This window comes from Acipenser ruthenus, chromosome 18 (genome assembly GCF_902713425.1).
Source record: "Acipenser ruthenus chromosome 18, fAciRut3.2 maternal haplotype, whole genome shotgun sequence".
NCBI classification, from domain to species: Eukaryota; Metazoa; Chordata; class Actinopteri; order Acipenseriformes; family Acipenseridae; genus Acipenser; species Acipenser ruthenus.
The window spans coordinates 28,027,120-28,045,891 of NC_081206.1; the positions used below are offsets into that span (position 1 = coordinate 28,027,120).

The 18,772-nt window shown below is 36.0% G+C and overlaps 1 protein-coding gene across 1 annotated transcript; it reads left to right on the forward strand.

The window, feature by feature from the left end:
- LOC117969711 (uncharacterized protein C14orf132) lies at nucleotides 1-12,759 on the forward strand. Its single transcript, XM_034917633.2, has 2 exons — nucleotides 1-296; nucleotides 12,176-12,759. The coding sequence occupies exons 1-2, from the start codon at nucleotides 270-272 to the stop codon at nucleotides 12,401-12,403; spliced, it is 255 nt and encodes an 84-aa protein (XP_034773524.2). The 5' UTR covers nucleotides 1-269; the 3' UTR covers nucleotides 12,404-12,759.
- Nucleotides 12,760-18,772: the final 6,013 nt, after the last annotated feature.

Below are 18,772 nucleotides of genomic sequence, written 5' to 3' on the forward strand. Positions count from 1 at the left end.
GGTCGAGGGAGGGCGTTTTCTGTCATCTGATGTAGCATTTCCTTCGCTCTCCCTCCTCGCTCTCTCTCTCATTCCTAATTGCGCACAGCTGTGTAATGCATTAGCCTCTTTTCTTTCAAGAGAAGTAAAACGTTTGAATGTGAGCTTTTTATGAAGATGTGCATTTAACGGTGCAAGAAGTCAAATGAACTGGTTGGGAAGAGCATTTGCCTTTTTCTGTTGCTTATAATTTTAGTGTGTTAGATATTGCACTAACCTAGAAGAACGACATGGATCTTTCATTTATGGCTGCGCAGGTAGGAAATAGCTTTGTTTTTGTTTTACATTCCGTATACAGTAAATAAACCACATGCCTCTATAACAAGTGGCCAATATGACTCATGGATTTAAACTTTCGCTTATTGAACTTGAATACAAAGTTATTATTTTAAACCGTTACATTTATGATACTGAAAAGGGGGTACACATACAATTCAACACGTTGTACCGAATTTTCTTTTGTTATACATTTTAACAAAAAAAACAGCCACCTGTTGTGTGCTTGCAGTCAAATTACAATAAATTAAAAATACAAAGACGATATTTTAAAATGCTTAATCGTATTAAACCACTGATGTTGAACTTGAATTTTCCTAAGAATAACTACAGTTCGTGGTGATTGTACTGTAGTTATGGGGAATTCAAGTTCGTGTTTAGTAGAACTAGAAGATATGTATGTAAAACGTTAACAGTTTTAAATAGCTTATGTTCCCATAAAGGAACATGTATATAGTAAAAATATACCATACTTCTTATCCACGGACAACGTTTGTGTTTAAAATATATGTAAGATATATAATGTTATGGTAAATGAACAATCTGATCTGGTTTTATGCAAAGCATAGCACCTCCACTTAGCTCCTACTAACTGTAATCAATCTTGCACAGAATATTTGCTGTCAGGAATAGTCACTGTACCAGGAGTAATTATTTTATTGTCTAATGCTGTGCGGATCACAGGAACTTTGAGACATGTTGTTATGTTTGTGTCAGAATTGCTGTGGACAAAGCTCACAGTACCAACAGAAGGTAAAAGATATCTGTATTCCAGTCTATGAATCAGTTCAGTGGTTCAAAAACAAATTAGAAACATCTGCCATAACACTGTCAATAGGGTATAGCCAGGGCCGGGCTGGTACAATGGGATGGGTAGATATATTAAAAAAAAGTCTGTTCATAACACAAAACTGCTAGACCACAAATATGCCACATGGTATTCTTGAATAGGTTATCATCCAAGGTCACTTAATTTAAAGTCCTATGTGAAAAAAAAGTATTTCTAAATGGATACCACCTGTTTCAGAGAAAAGAACCTAAATTATATTTACAACAAAACCAGTACTTGACATTTTGTCAGTTGATATCTAATTATCTTTTTTCCCCAGAAATGTCCCCTAAACATTTAGACTTTACTCAGGGGTAACTCATACAGCAGGATTGCTTTTTTCCTGAGGAATGGAATAATATCACTTTGTATTAATGGAGAATCTGTTTCAAATCTATCTGTTATTAGGCAGTACCTGTATGGATTTATTTTTGGCAGAGAAATGATGAGAAGCCCTGTGGAACTCAAGCACTGGTATAATTGATTATGTATCTGGCTCTAATTTCTCTTGGTCTCCCATTACATTGCAATATTTAATTAGGCACAGCATTGGAGACAAAAGCACACTATTGTCTGGTTTCTATGAAATCTAACTACAGTATAGTATGTGGTCAGATATTTGCAGTTTTCTGGTGACAATTATTGTAGCCTGTGTATGTACTGTATGTGGTTGGTGGTGGTGCGATTTTATTTATAACACTTTGGCTGGTCTTTGTCCTCCAGAGGTTGGTAGCTCGCTGACATCCACTCTCGAGTTCCTGGGTGTAAGTAAAGAAGCTGGCTGGGTTGTGGGATTGGCGGACTTCCACTGAACCTTCAGTTCTCCTGAACTGTGTAGGGAATTGCTGCGGTGAGAGGGAAAATAATTGGACGTCAAATTGGGGAGCAAAATTGGGGATAAAATAATTGGGCAACAAAAATTTTGAAAACAACAGGCACTATTGTTTAAATATTCAGTTCTACTTCCATGTAACCAGATTGTTCAGAATACTTATTTGGAATTGAAGTATTCTGAATGTGTTTTGCATGTAAACATACTGTGTGGCCTGTATTTTGAGTATTAAAATGCCAACATAACATAAATAGCCTACACTACAAAATGTTTTTTTTAAATGATGTAATAGCAAAACTTTGTATAAATGACTTACAGTACTAAAAACAAATCCAAAAAATTACCAATCACCAGAAGTATATCCCACGACAATAACTTCTTTTTTTATTTTAGCCTACTTCCATAAGTAACAGGACACTGGTACAGACATTTCTTAGTACTGAATCTCCAGATAACGTCTTAAGAGCCCTGTGGTCTCATATCCAGATTTTTAAAATCTCTGAATATTCATTACAAAAGGAAAATGTCACTGAGCTTTCACGTATTGCCTACTGCAAGTAGACTTTCTCTGCAGTCTGTTTCTGCACAAAGATGTTAAACGTCACTAAAGCAACCATGCAGGTTCACTGTGTGGGGTTTTTGAAGGAGTTGTTTTCGGATGTTGTTGTCTGCCATCAGGTAATATTGGCCAGTGTGTTAAAAGTAGGAATGCATGTAACATAAGTCATTAAAGAATATATATTACACGTAAAAGTGGAACATTCTCCATCAACAGACTTGTTCCTGTCAACTGAACATTCAGGCGACAGGAACAGATCTGTGGATTGAAAATCTTAATTGCTTAAAACTTGGCGTGTCAGAAAAAGTCGCTTGATGGATGCTTTGAAAGGCTAATTGAAATTTTAAAGCATCAAGCGTCTATCACTGACAAGACTTTTCCTCTACTGTTTTTATAAAGGCTAGCCTGATTTATTCAAATAGGGAAAAACAGGACACTTACTGTACTTAAGGAGAAAAAAGCCATCTATTGGTGCCAACCTATCTAGTATATCGATCTTGAAAATCTCAACCCTTCTTATTCATTTCAATGTCTCTGTAAGTCTGACCTTTGAATGTACTAGATTGTTGTTGGAATAACCTCAGGTCTAACACATTCTATTTACAAATAATAATAATAATCGCACTGGCCCTACAGCAAATAACAGTAACAGATATTAATTTATTTATTGATTGATTGATTTATTTTTCTGTATAGCATGTATTATACATGTCTCTGTATTTAAAGTATTATGGATTTTCTTGTTGTTACTGCATCTTGTAAAGTGCTTTTTTGATGGTGGTCCACTATGAAAGGCGCTATATAAAATAAAGATTGATTGATTGATTGATTGATATGTGACATGCAGATACACAATGGATTACTGTCATTGTCTTGCTATGTTCTTTCACTTGCATTGTAACAAATACCTCCTGGGTTATTGAAAATATTTTTTAAAGGATTTACCTGGGTTAAAAAAAATGAATACTGACATTTTCAGGACATGCTGAATAGAGGTGTTGTGAAAAATGCTTTGGATGAGGTATAATATATGACTCACTAAAGTCTAGCCACTTAGTCACACTGTAGTCAATCAGTGGATGTTATTGCATTTTTGGCACTCTCAGCTGTCTGGTAATGTGTTTATTGTTGCTGTCTCTAGAAGTTTATGTTGCTGCATTAGTAATTAGAAAAACTTGACACATCAAAGAGTAGATGGGTTGTTGTGACTCCTGAACTATCTATCATTTTTACCAAAAATCTCAAAACGGTTTGACTTGCAACAGTTTCTAGTTATAATATATTTTGTCACATCTTTGTTCTCTGTACTGTTTGCCATAGCATACATAAATAGATCACTAACTGGTCAGTGACCTTTAATATTGGTAGTTTATTCTTTATTCCATTCTTAGACTGGTATGGCAAAGAAAAATATTGAGATCTAACACAGTTCACATTAATTTAATTAACCCCTATATCTTTTTTGTGTGTGTACTATAACATTAACTGACTTGATTTACATTTACTGTAGCGTGCTGTTTTTCTGTGTAAGAAACGATTATGTTTATTACACTTGAAAAGATCTGTGCCTTATCTTTAGGCTCTAGCGAAATATTGCAGTATTACTGTAGTTGCAATAGTAATAGATAATCTATGCACTTCAAAAAATATGAAAGTCTATTGATTGAAGTATTTCAAGGTGGCAGCTTGGTACACATCCTCCTCTATCATATTGTATTGCTTTTCCTATACAGTAGCTCCAACAAATACATTCTATATGAGACGCATGACTACAGTGCCAAGTGACGTTTCCAGGTCAAATACTGTAGCTTACATTTTTTACTTTTTTTTACACTGTTCTTTGGTAGTGCTTTCATGGATTAAGGTGAAAGTGCTGCATCAGTGAGTTCAGAACGGAGAGAAAAAAGATAAATATATGTACTGTTTCTTTATGTGCAATGTTTCATGCCATCAGCATCACCTGAATTTCACAACTGAGAAGGGGAATGGTCAGGTTTTCTTTTATTTATTTTTTTTTACCCATTTTTCTCACCACTGTAACCCACTTGCCGATTAGGGGGACTGAAAATCACCAGATGATCTCAGTTCCTGCTGCTAAATCAAATGCCTCCTTTCATCTGCCAAACCCAAGGAACCAGTGCTCCCACACTACTAAACCCTGGTATCGGATTAGTAGGGGTGACTTACCATGAAGAATTGCATTAACCTCCCAGTTAAACTCAGAATGTATTAGCACACCAGAAGAACCTTGCAACCACCAGGGTCCTGACTTTGATTAATGGCATTTGCCTTTTAAATCTGAAAAACGACATTCAGCCAATGTTCTGCTGGCCAGTAATATAATGGTATCATTATTTGACCAGCGTGTTGTTCTAGCAGTCATGCCATGTCTCAGAGGTGTTCAGTGTGGATTTAAAGGAGCAACTCCTGTTAGCAATATCTCAATATTTGCTTTAGAAACTAAACTTTTAGATCATTAGTGGAAGATTGATATTAATGTTTATAGATTTTTGCTTCAATTTATAAATGCTCTAATGTCATAGTTTATTAAATGCACTAATCTGGAAAATATGATGCCGCTAACAGCTGTTATTACTGAAGCAACTTTTTTTTTTTTTTTTAAAGACTATAATATAATTGCAACATGATCCCCAAAATCAATAATTAGTCAGCTGTGTATGAGTTTCATGGTAGGCCTAACAAGTTTGGTCTTTAAAGGGTTAAGCCGTTGAACTAAACATAATTCCAAGTACGCATTACATGAGTAATGCATTGTCTTGATTTCCTTTTATCTTAAGAACAGATTGGATTGTATATTAGTTTGCAACAGTGGTCTATTTTAGGCACCTTTTATTACATGTGTTCATGTCTATAGATAAGAAAATTTGCATACTATTGGAATACATAATTTAGATTATAGTACAGAGTCCTTGGTTTGAAAATATCATGTTTTCTTCGTTTCATTTATTTATTTTTTAAACCTGTTTTGTTTCTGTCTTATAGATCGTATTTTGCCTATTAACAAAGACAAATGTATAATACATTTGCAAACTCAGCACCTTTTTTCATTTTGTATATTTTCTGTCTCTCGGTTATTTGTGCTGCCAGTTTCTTGGAGGATGACTGTAAAGCATTTCATGGAAGCATAAGTTTACATTATTTATTTAGTGAAAGGTTACATACTGTCACCAGTGTTGCCAGCACTTATTTTTTTAATTCTAAAGAAAAGAAAGCTATTGTCTTTGGGGCAAGAAGATGTATTGGAATGGAGAAACATGGTGCTTAATTCTTATCTTGAAATGTGGTTTTAGAAAAAAAAAAAATTCAATGCTGTAGTTTGTGAAAAAGAGGATTGTTCCTTCTACTTAAAACACCCCTAATGTATCAAATATATAGAATATAATCTAGACACAGTAGCATTCTATGTCATCCCCCCCACTCCTCCCACACACCAACTCCAGTAAAACTGGGTAAACAACAAACTATGGCTCAGGCTATTTCTATTGGGAAAACTGGAGACTCACCAGATTTGCAATTCACCTGGATGTCAGACTTCCAGTTCGCTTGATTAAGCAGAGATGTGAGGGATAGTGATGTATATAATACAGGCTTTACACACATTTCTGTTTTTTGGTTGTTGTTTTGTTTTGTTCTTTGTTTGATACACTTCCAGATGCGTGATATTCTAAATCAACCTGTGTGAATCATGCAGACTACCACCTCACTAATAAGGTGTTGGCCAACCAATCAGAAGATGTATCGCATTAACTGGGTCAATGAATTGCGGACTGACGCCTCTCTACAGTATTAATCCAGAGAGCAGGTAGCCTCTCACAATGCACAGCAAGCATTACTCAAGCCTGCTCAGGAGGGAGAAAGGGAGCAGTCCAGTCTCCATGCAGATACAATCCTTGTTTTTGTTTTGTTTTTTCAGATGCAATGCATGCAGCAGATTATTGTCCATTTTAACATAACAGCAAATACCAGGCCAAAATCACTATTCCTTAATTCACTTTGGTTATGAATATGCATACGTATCCATTTAGTCTGCTTTTTTATTGCACTCAGAGTAGTTGTATTTTCTGAGTTCTTAAATTGTGGTCTGTGGTATTCATTATTTGTTATCAATATACAGAAAACCTTTCAGCCATTATATGGGCAGCAGTGTGGAGTAGTGGTTAGGGCTCTGGACTCTTAACTGGAGGGTCGTGGGTTCAATCCCAGGTGGGGGACACTGCTGCTGTACCCTTGAGCAAGGTTCTTTACCTCGATTGCTCCAGTAAAAACCCAACTATATAAATGGGTAATTGTATGTAAAAATAATGTGTAAAAAATAATGTAATTGTATGTAAAAATAATGTGATATCTTGTAACAATTGTAAGCTGCCCTGGATAAGGGCGTCTGCTAAGAAATAATAATAGACATATGCAAGTTCACTTTTTAAAGTTTCACAGTTTCCCCATAGTTGTACTAGATCTAACAGGAGCTTTCCTGTGAAAGGCTCAGCATAACCATAAAGCCTATCAGTTGTGAAATTAACCACAATGCAGTTTATTACAAGATATGTGGAAAATTTCTTTAAAATCTAAATGTGCACTGCCAGTCAAAAAGGGCTTTTTAATTAAAACATAATGATCAGTGCCAGTTGATAATTTTGCAGTGAAAGACGAATGACCTTATTTCCCATATTTCTCTTTCAGTTCCTCGACCAAATTAATTATGTATAATTTTTAATATCTTTCTGCTCGTCTATTTTTTGTCTTTGTACCGATTCACTCAAGTTTTTGGTTGATGAGAAAGAGCTGCCAGCTCCAGCAGTGCTGATTAAGGGATTAAGGAAACATCTGCTGATACAAATTGGAAAATACAATGGAGATTTCCTTTGAGTAGAGAAGTACTGATAACTGAGAGTGTATATTGGATGGGGGAAACCATTTAGATCATTGGTTTTAATTTATTGTGAAAAATGCAGATTTCATGCATCTTTGCTTATTAGCAACGTGATCTTTATCGGAACATTAGAAACAAATCACATGATAAAAAGGTAATTTCCTCAACCAGTTAAAGATCTTTGTAACACAGATAAATGTTTTGGTTAATTGTTAATATTTTTTATAAGAAGCTCTGTTCGGTCTATAGTAATAATCTATAGTATTAAGATCCACAGCTCTTTAGATCATTAAAGTAGACCCCTATAGGTTTGTTTAAAATCGTCAAACTTCTCCATAAAACCCTGTAACATGCCATTAGAATACATCAAGGAAAAGGGTTAGATATGATATGGAAATATAGCCAATGATAATTGTGATACTAAGAGAAAATATTCAAATTGTCAGTCCCACATTTTGTGGCACAAAGAAGTTAGATTTGGATTGAATTGCCTATTTTAAAACAAGAACCGCATTTGTGCAGTGAAACATATCACACTATCCACATTATATATTTAACAATTACACAGAATTGTACTTATTCACCTTACTTAAAATTAGTATTTAAAGTAAAAAAAAGAAAATATATATATGAATTAATCAACAGATTTATTAATCTGTAAGATGTTGTAGAATCCTACATGTTGATAACCACTTTGTACAAATAAGCCAAGGGATAGTGTGTATGTATTATCAGTAAAAACATCTGAACCAGAATTAGGCAAGCTTACTGGTGTGGTCTGCCTGAACAGAGATAGTTCAAGTGGAGTTAAAGCACCACAAACAGGAGAAGAATATATGTAGGACTTCTGAGCCCAGTTGTTTCACAGGAAATAAAAACATAAATTAAATCAGTTTTACTATGAACAGGTTTCTTAGTTGTGATTGAGATGTATAAATGGCTTAACAGGCATCCATTAAATTCTTAAAGGAGAGTATACAAGTCAGGGTGAAACACAGAACATCAGAAGCCCTGAATATATTAGACTCATCCATTTTCTTTTTCTTCAACCCAATGTAATTGAATCTAAATCGTGATATTCTCCATATATCACTCGCGGGCAGCTGAGATGAGCCAGGCTCCCCAGGGGTTTAGCTGAGCCAGTATGAAAGAACGATAGGAGAATGAGAATGAAATCGAACCAATCTATTATTTGACACAGCAGTGCCCTTCCACACCCAAAATCTTATATGAATTTCTCCTTGGTTTGGTGGAGCAGTAAGTTAATGCATCACCTACAATACGTTAAAATCCTGTTTATGTCAGTGTTCTCAATTTAGCCTCCGGTGGTCAAATGTTCACATCACGCCTCTAGCATACGGCTTGGCACTAAATAATCTCACAGTTGTTCCCTATATTATGTGAAGTGAAAATATTTAGATAAAAACAAATTTGTTACAATTTTTTTTTTCCAAGCTAAAAAAATCTATTGTCTGCCAAGAAACTTTCAACAGTTTATTTATTTATTTATTTATTTATTTATTTATTTAATGTCATGACTTATACCCTGTTGTTACCAGTGGACCCAATATTTGAGCATAAAATGTAATTCTTGGTTGATTGATGGGTTTTGTGGTGCCTTGGAGATTTGTCACAACAGCAGTGAAGTTTCCTTTGCTCTTGTCAGTCACTGAAGCGTATAGAGTAGCCTTCTGGGATTGTGGAGGTGTTTCCAAGTCGTATGCCATGGGCTAAAACACGTTTAAAAAAAAATGCAGCAGAGCAGAGAGTCAGGCAGCATTGCCATAAGTCACAAACTTGCTTTGATGAGTCGTGTGTGCAATGCCCAGGTTTTGCCTTGACCCAGGAAGGTGCCCCAGATGTGTTCTCCGTTAACTGTACTGTAAATAGCTTTGTCTTCATTGCCATGAATGTGACACAACTATTGTGTGTAAAGCTAGCATTCAGATTTTTCCTGTTGTGTGTCATGATGGAAGCAGAAAGGCACATATGGTTAATATAAACATTCTACAACAAATAAAGTCTAGAATAAAATATTCTCGGTTTCTGTTTGAGCCAAACAAAAAAAGTACAAACCAAAAAAGAAAATGTCTTTGTCATCTCATCCATAATATTTTTGACATAGTGGTGCACGGTTTTCCTTGTTGGAAAACACACACACACACACACACACACAAAAAAAACGCATTTAGTTATTTCATGTAGTCTGAAGAAGAAAGAAAAGTATATAGGATTTGCAGAAAGTTATACAGTAATGTACAGTGCATTTTATAGATGTGTTTGTTTTGTACACGGGCCATTTTAAATACAGTACAGGTCAACACAGATACCAATGTAGTCAGTCATAAGTAACTTGGATGTAACTCCACCATAACTCTTCTGTTTTCAGGGTATTGTATATGGTATGAACGTTCTTTATGTTTTGCAGCACAAACAACACAGCGACCAGTTAATACATGTAGGTTTATCTTATAAAAACAAGCATTAATAGTGATTAAGTGATGGTAATAGTCTTCACAGTAATTGTCTCCAATACTCAATCTAATCACTTGTTGAATGTGCATTTTACAGCCCATTAGCTATGGCAGATTCACTTGCAACACCTCATTCTAATGCCTTTGGTTTGAAGTGCAATCTTGATGCATTCAGGCCAGGATTAAATCTAAATGATGGTACTGCCATATCCATTATAAAGTATAAAGAAAAAAACATTGATTTAAACCAGACCTCAGATTTGTTTATTTTCCACGAATGAGGTATAAATCAAGAAAGACTATGCAAGTTTTATCAGTCTACAATTTTCATGTCTTCTTTATGGGTTTGGTCAGGAGTCAGAGACTTTGTAACCTAGATAAAGAGTAGATTTCAGTATCGTAAAACAGCCCTCAACTTAAAATGTTGCAGGCATTGCTATCCTTTAATGAAATAGCGCTGTTAATGAAGGAAACTGCCTGCCCTCCTTACTCCACAAAATGCATTCGCTCAGATATCTTTCACGTTTAAGCTTACTGACTGTTTGTAAAGTCACATCTGACCACAGGTATACATTGTTTTTGTTGGTTTTTTACAGTGTTGTCAAGGGTGTCAGTTCTTTGTTGATTCACTTAAGATATCTAAGTTTAATGTTTTAAAAGGCTGAGCTCTCTGACTGTTTCCTTTAATGTATTTAACAGTGAAAATACCAATGCCTGGGGCAAAAGATTGTGGTAACTTCAAAAATACATTTTTCAAATCACTTTTTCGTAGAACCTGTTGGCTTTGTTTTTAACTCTTTAGTTATTCCAGGCTCCACTCACCTCATGACCCCAACATTATAAAATCTTAGTGCCTGACTGTAGACTATTGACTACATGTCAGAGCAAAGCACCCTTCATTCAATTTCCAAATGCAATTGTAGAAATGCTCCTTAAATACAAGCAGTCCCTTATGACTGTACAGCACAGATGAGACAGGTAATGTCAGGGAAATGAGTTAAATAGAAGTACTTCATAAAATAAAATACAAGAAACTAAGAAAATCCCCTGTACGCACCAGACTAGTTTTTATATAGTTTTACTATCATATGTTTGCAAAGTAATTAATTTGAGGTTAAGATATGCTGTTGCCTAGAAACAGAGCCCCTACGTACTCTCTATCATTAGCACATGCACAGAACTATACTGTAGGCGACATATTGGTAATGTGATCGCTGGCACTGGCATATCAAGCCTTCGTTAGATCAATTCTCAATACTTTGTTTGTTAACGATCTGTAGAATTTTGACATTCAAATGTTTGCGATTGAAGAAAAATAAAGTAGGTATGTCTATTGAATAGGTTTCCTCTGGGCATTACAAATAGCACATTTGTGGAACTTCTGCTATATGTCTATTCTTGTCCTGTTGCATTACATCAAGGGTGATACTTTGAGGTCATTCACCATATGCTGTATCAAAGTGTGTATACAGTATGATTTCTAGAACATAATGACTCCTAATGAATATCCAGGGAGAAACTGGATACAGGAATAATGTTCTATTACACTGTTTTAAGGCAGGGCTTTCAGAAGTGTTTTATGTTAGTTTGTTGACTCATTCAAAATCACGCACAAGCCAGCTGAGATGTGTTTTTTTTAATGGTTTTATAGATGTCTTTTACAAATGCAACGCTTGAAGTGGTTGCATTCCACTGCCGTCAATAAGATGTTGTACCAGTTCTGATCACAATCAATAATTACTTGGGTTACTGAGGCTGTGCTTGCTGCATAAATATATAACTAATGTTGTAAATTATGAAACCCTGAAAGAAAAAAAACACCCATGTATATTGCAATTACTTTTTTTAATATTCAAACATGAATTTCTATGTGTCCGAGTTACTTGAGGTTTGTTATTGCTTAAAGGCAAAATATGCAAAGTGTTGCATACCTGAAATGCCAACCAGTGCTAAGAGATTGTTGAGACAATTCATCAAAATAGACTTAAAAAAGCCTATCAACAACATTGCCTGGAAATATAAGACTTAACAATAAAGAAGGTAGAATTGGTTATTACAATCTAATTTACAATGGCAAAGAATATGATATGCCTTTTTAGTTCCAGATCTGTTTTTAACAGATTTACTTAATACAGTGTACCTCAGTCATTGCCTTAAAAGCTGTTGTTGAAAACTGTGTACTGCCAATGTTTCTTGTGTATTCTATCATATCTGCTAGATATTTCACTTACAGTTACACACTTGTTTAACCCAGGCTTTCCTTTCTTATCCACAGATTCCTGTAATAGGAGGGGCCTTTATGGATTCCCCCAATGATGATTACAGTGTGGATCACTCTTTGTTTAATTCCTCAGCCAGCGTCCATGCAGCTGCTCTCACAGCCCAGAACCAACAGGAAGAGTCGCAGCCCGTCTCCAGTGATGCCATCTGGTTATGGATTGCAATCATCGCTACCATTGGAAATATCGTTGTTGTAGGGGTAGTGTATGCCTTTACATTTTAAATACAAGAACACAACCAGAGTGTCCACCTGTGGATAAGCTGGAATAGCATCCCAATCAGAACTTTGAACTGAGAAGGATATTACCAATTGCACCGAAACATTATTAAAAGACCAATGATGCTGGCAAGCCAGATTGGCGTGTATGACATGTATTACACATGGTATTACTTTACAGATGTTTACAGATGGTCACTTTATTCTGAGGAAAAGAGGTGAATTATGGACTTTATTTAAAAATATATATATACATTTTAACATTCCAAAGAAATTGATGGAAATTAAATGTTTGTGTTCCCCGAAAATGAGAAAAATGAATAATGTGAACTACCTGAATAAATCAGTGCAGATTGTGACAATCTGGCTTTTTTTTTTTTTTCTTTTTGGCACTGTAGATAATAAATTGCAGTTGTTCAAGATGGAAATAGCAGCAGCCAAAACATGCAGTACTGCAATAGTGGCACCTGCTGTATATATTTCATAAAAATATAGGATCATTGTTCCATTAATTCCATTCTTATAAAAATATGATGCACTTATTATTGACACCTATGTTTGCAAGTCACAATTTTAATTTTATTACCTGTTTGCAATAATGTTTGAATTCAGTGTAGTTTAGGGCATAGGGTGTCTGCTAAGAAATAAATAATAATAATAATAAACAGAGAAGGAGTATCTTTCAGCTTTGTGTTTGCCTAGTGTAACTGCCCACACTCTAATGTGTAAAATCTGTGTTCAACAGACGCCTGGGTGTTTTCATCACTCTGATCTATTCATCCTTACTTTAAAACTAGACCAAGCACTTGATACAGTGTACTGCCCTGTATTAAATGATTAAATTATCATTATCATTAAATTAAAAAAATATGCCAAACAAATGCTTCTAACCCCTTAAGGTACACATGGAACTGAGCGGTTTTTCAAACAGTTTCCTCTTAAAATACATTTGAGAGTGACTCAAGTATCACAAGGAAACTGACAATTTGGATAACCAGATCCAACCTGTCAGTCAGTTTTAAACCCTTTTATTGGAAATATCGTTGTTGTAAGGTTAGTGTATGCCTTCACATTTTAAATGTAAAAACACATATGTTCCTTGCACCTTATAGGGTTAAGCTACACCGATCTCAACAAAAAGAAAAAAACACCTTTTCTGAGAATTAGTAATGCGCTGTGCTGTTGCATTACCTCCAATTGCAGGATCCAGATCCAGAGCAATAATGTATCGACTTCAAGCACTACCTGATATATATCTACTGCTCTGTTTGGAAAAGCATTTTCATCCTGTTTTTGCAAAGCTCAGATTCACATACTGTATTGCATTGATTCATAAAGCCACAAAAAAATGTATAGCCTGTGGGTGTTTAGTGCTGCTAACTTTAAATCACAATTCACAGAGGATGATATGCCCTTGTCTACTGTGTCAGCAATGTCAGTAAACAATAGATGAGGAAGTGATCTGTGCTGTGATATATACAGGGTTGTAAAGAAACCACACTAGTACTGTGGCTGTAACTTTAAAGGAAATATTTCTGTTTGACAAGAGAGGTTAATGGGCTTGTGGCCGTACAACTTTGAGTTGCTTTATTATGATAACCCTGCATAAATAAATATAACCCACCTTCCAACAAGGATGGACATTGTACATCTTGGCTGGCTTCTGCTGTAACATTTGATGTCTGGCTATGATTAATATACTGTATTCCTTCAAATTTAATACTGTATTCCTTCAAATTTAATAAAATTGCAAAGATGCATTTACTTGCATATGAAAACGGCTTATGGAGGTTGTTTGCAGCTGTCTGCTGTCACACAGAGCATTACAGTTATGCACTGCTTCATATTTTCATTTGTGATTACTCGTTTTTCTGCCTTTTTGTGAACTGTGGTGTTGCGTGGCAAGTAGAAAAATATGGGGGTCTGATTAAAAATGAGCCTAATAACCAGGGATTCTAGGAATACATTTGCTGCGGAACCCGTTTGCTGTGGGGTTTTTTATTGTGGAAAAGTAGGATCCCTGCTAATAACGAAACGCTGCTGCTGTAGTAAACAGGAAGGCTTGCCTGTAGCTGAGCTGATCGGGAGGTCCTGATTGGCTGGGGGGCGTGTCCAGGGAGAATACACCTGCTTAACGCAGCAGCACCAGTTCAATGCCACTGCACCACAGCCAGGGCTACACAGACTGGCACTGAGCGAAAGCTTGCTTTGTTTACATTGAGGAGGAGAGCACCTGCTCAGGATAATGACTACGGAACCCTTCAACTGCCAGTCAGTTACGTTGCTGTTTGTGTACTCGAGCAGTCACATCTTTTGTTGGTGATTGTAATACAGGCATCACTATACTGTACTTGAATTTAAGACACAGGTCATTTCTTAGAAGAAAAGTTGGTTAAAAAAGTGTGGCTTAAATTCGAAGGAATACGGTAATAACCTTTCTGAATCAAAAGCAGCTCATTGCCAATCAATGTGTAACTGAGGATGAATGTATTGAGTATGAGGATGGGGATGAATCTTTTCAGTCCAAGAAAGTGTCTATTTATTAATATCATTTATATTTTTTACATTTTTAAAAAGGGAAGAAATGTAAATTGTTAAGGAATTCCGAATGGCCTACAGGTGCCAAACTAGCAGGAGCTTACTCAATCTGTTTGTCAGTGCCTGTGTATCTGTGTCTTACTGTAAATAATCTGACAGTCTATATTTAGCTGTTTGCTGTAAAAGCAATGAAGTAAATGTTTTGATGTAAATAGCTTCAGTGGGTGTCAATCAGGGTCTTGAAAGACCTTTTTTGTAAAATGTGGTTTCTAGAGTGTTACAACGCATTGTGATTTACTTCCACGAGAATATTTTTTGTAACAGTTAATAAACATTCATTAATAAATGTTGCATAAATTGTTTTTGTACTTTTTTTTTCTGAGCAACACTAGGAAGGAACAGAGTATCCACCACCACACTATAAGAGCAACTCTGCTTGACTGATTGGTGTCCTGGATCATGTCAAGAAAGGTATTCACAACTTGCCTGTAGAGGGATTTTCAACACAACCTAATAACGGAAAGTTCAAAATCCAGCTTGTTTCTAACAGTTACAGTATCTTGCTGTGAACTTGAACTAAGTTCTCTGACAAAAAATATATTATTCTGCATGCATGCCTTCATGGAACAATGTTTAACTTACTTTGACATTGTTTGATATCAGCCTAGGACTGTCTGCTTTTTGGGCTTATTAAAAATAACTTGAAGCTATGAGAAAATTCTCTCGAAAGATAAAAACAAGGTAGTTAACCCAACCAAAAATACATGACTTTTTCAGTGCAAACGTAATACATTGTGACATCCACACAACAAAAGTTATTGTAGTTAAAGTAAGCCATTTGAAAGCAGGAAGTTGCACACAATCATGCACCAAAAGAAGGCGACAGGCACCTGAAGACTTAGGAGATAGACTTAGGACAGAGGGAAGGAGACACTTCACACAGTAGTGAGGTTATGGAATAGGGTACATAGTCATGAGATCCATTAAGACTCAACTTGACAGTTTTGAGCTACTGAAGACCAGTCAGTCTCCTCTCTTCATAGATTTTCTTATGTTCTCAATAATGTGCTCTGGAAACTGAATTTCGTGGTTCGTCTGTGTGTCTCATTAAGCACCACTGATTTTTAAAGTCTGTTTAAAATTCAGATTCCAGACTTTTTGAGGGCTGCCTGAAAGTAAACATATTCCGAAAAGTAAACAAATTATATTTATTTAGGAAATATGTGAATTTCAACTAACCCTAAAACTTTAAACGTAAACATTTCTGAATAATTGCTCTGACAGCAAACCTCCCATAGGGAATTCATGAGATTTTCACTGAAAACTACCTGAAAAATCCTAATGATATCACTAAATATATCAGGCTCTAAAAAAATAAAGGGAATAAATATTTCAGCAGGTTGAGATAAACAGTGCTCTATAAGGGGCCGATGTAAGGATACTTGCAAAGTGATTTGCGGCTGTAAAACACTAATATTGCTGCCAAAAACCGTGTTTAGCTGGCGTAAAGTGGGACTTTAGCTGTCATTAAAAATGCGGTGTATGTAAAATGGTTTTCACCTGCCGTTCTGCATCCGCTATCAAATTGGCACTTTGTCATTATTAATCCATTTAAATGATATTGAAAATTCAAATGAAGAAAAGAGCATGGAATTGGGCGGGGATCTGGAATACTAAGCAGGCGCAAACATAATGAGATGTAAGGATTTTGCCTTGCACTTGGGCAATTGCTGACCCTCCCAAAACTTTGCACCTCTTCTTACAAGGTGCAAAATAAAAGCTCACACCTGTCATTGGCTTCAGGATGGCTGCTGTGGCACACTTCCTGATGCGGCGACACTTGGCTCTTGTTTAGGAGAGGCAGGAACACGTTTGGAGGAGAAGGCAAGACGAAGAAGACCCCGCTTACTCAAACCCAGGGTCACTTTGTTTGGGATGCCGCAGGCTGCAGTGCTAAAGCATTATCGTCTCACTCCACAGGTCATCCTAGACCCAATAGCTGAATTGAGGGATGAGCTAGACTCCAGTGTCAATCTAGGGATCGCTGTCCCTGCACATGTGAAAGTGTTGTGTTCTCTGCACTACTTAGTCTCTGGTTCCTTTGAGACCACAGTTGGAATGTCTGGAGGGATAGCCCAAGCCACCTTTTCCAAACAAATTTCTGTATGTCAGGCTAAAAAGGGCAGGTCAATACATATAATTCTTCATCTCAGCTTGATTTTCATTAAATCCCAGTTAAACCAACCTGTTGATGTTACAAACTAAAAGTAGCCATATTTATTGTCCATACTATTCTCTCAGAAATAGCCCTAAATATATACACTTCTGCTTCATGCTGGACATTGATATAAATATCTGTTCCTGTAATGGAAGAAAAATAACCAGTTTCCAAATAAAGCAGTTCATTATTTTGTTTCTATTTCATTGGTCTTTAAAGCAATAGTATTGTGGCCGGTATTTCTCCCCTGCGCATCACTTCCACGCTACATTATAATAATCTGCATTGACAAGACTATCTGAGATAAGGCTATCTCATGTTTAATAACAATCTGTGGAAACCAGAAGCTATTAAATAGGTCTCTGGAGGATTTAAGACTTCAGAATCTATTTCATCATAGTAGAGGGGATACTTTCTGTAAGCCACATCACTAAGGACGTGAATTTTGATACTGCTGTTATTTTGATATACTGTATCCTTGTTCATGTAATTCTCACAATCTCTGTAAAGCAGCACACACACAACAATGGAACCATAGCTTCTTTAGGGGCTTGAATATGTGAAGCACGTCCTGCACATACCCAACATGGAGGTCAAGATAGTGCTTCAATTACATGAGATAGGGTTGCAAGACATGGTCCTAATCAAAACAGTTTATTAGAAAATGAAATGTTAAATTACAATAATTGCCAGTAGAACTAAAGTTAATGAGAGGTGTAAAAAAATAGATTTTAAAGTCTATAGGCTGGTTTTACACTGATTAGCACTGATAGTGAACTGACTTACCTAACATTAGGCAGTCAAATATTAGTGCTAATCGGTGCCTGCAAAACCAGTCATATGTATGTAAGCTAAAACACAAGGTACCTCTTACCAAAAAACATTGTTTATTTTTAAAATGCACCCATACAGTTGTCCACAAGATGGTGCTAGATTCTTGCTTATTACAATTTCAACGTTTTCATTTAATTCTAAACCTACAGGTATATAACAGTTCACTGCAATTTACTATTTGCTAAAATTCAGAGCAAAGTGTAATCAAGTAAAAGTACAAATAAAGAAAAACCCAGGTAAGCAAAGTTAAACAAAGTTATGTATGAAACAGCATTGTAGAAACCATGGTTAAACATGATTACAAGTACAGTGTATGGCATAAGTATGGTAAAAATATAATAAACAGCAAAAATACTGGGAGAATTTACCCTGAATTATTGTCAATTATTGGTAGAAATAAACTTTTTCACACATTTTAAGTATTAGTCGGATAAGCGTATTATGTTCAACAACAACAAGAAAAATAGCCTTATAAGGAGGTGGGGGCGGGGGGTTCAAGCCTGCAAGTGTGTGTAGTGTATTGTCACAAGCAGTGGCCTAAATCACAGAAACCTTCATGTTTGGACAGGATACAGCAGTCTCCACTCTAACAATTGTCACTCTAACAGAAAGTCATGCACAGGTCTGAGTCCTGGCTGTGCCAAGCAGACAGCCTTGACCAAGGATCCCAGACAGTGTTGCATTAGCAGTATTGCCAACCCCACCATTGCTGCTGGGGAGGTGCTGAGGTAAAGAAACATCATTGCGCATTCTATACTGGGGAGAAACACAGGTAAAATAATGAG

Coding starts and splice junctions, on each gene's coding strand:
- LOC117969711 (XM_034917633.2), top strand. CDS start 270: ATGGATCTTTCATTTATGGCTGCGCAG. Junction 297..12,175: donor TTTCATTTATGGCTGCGCAG/GTAGGAAATAGC, acceptor TCTTATCCACAG/ATTCCTGTAATAGGAGGGGC.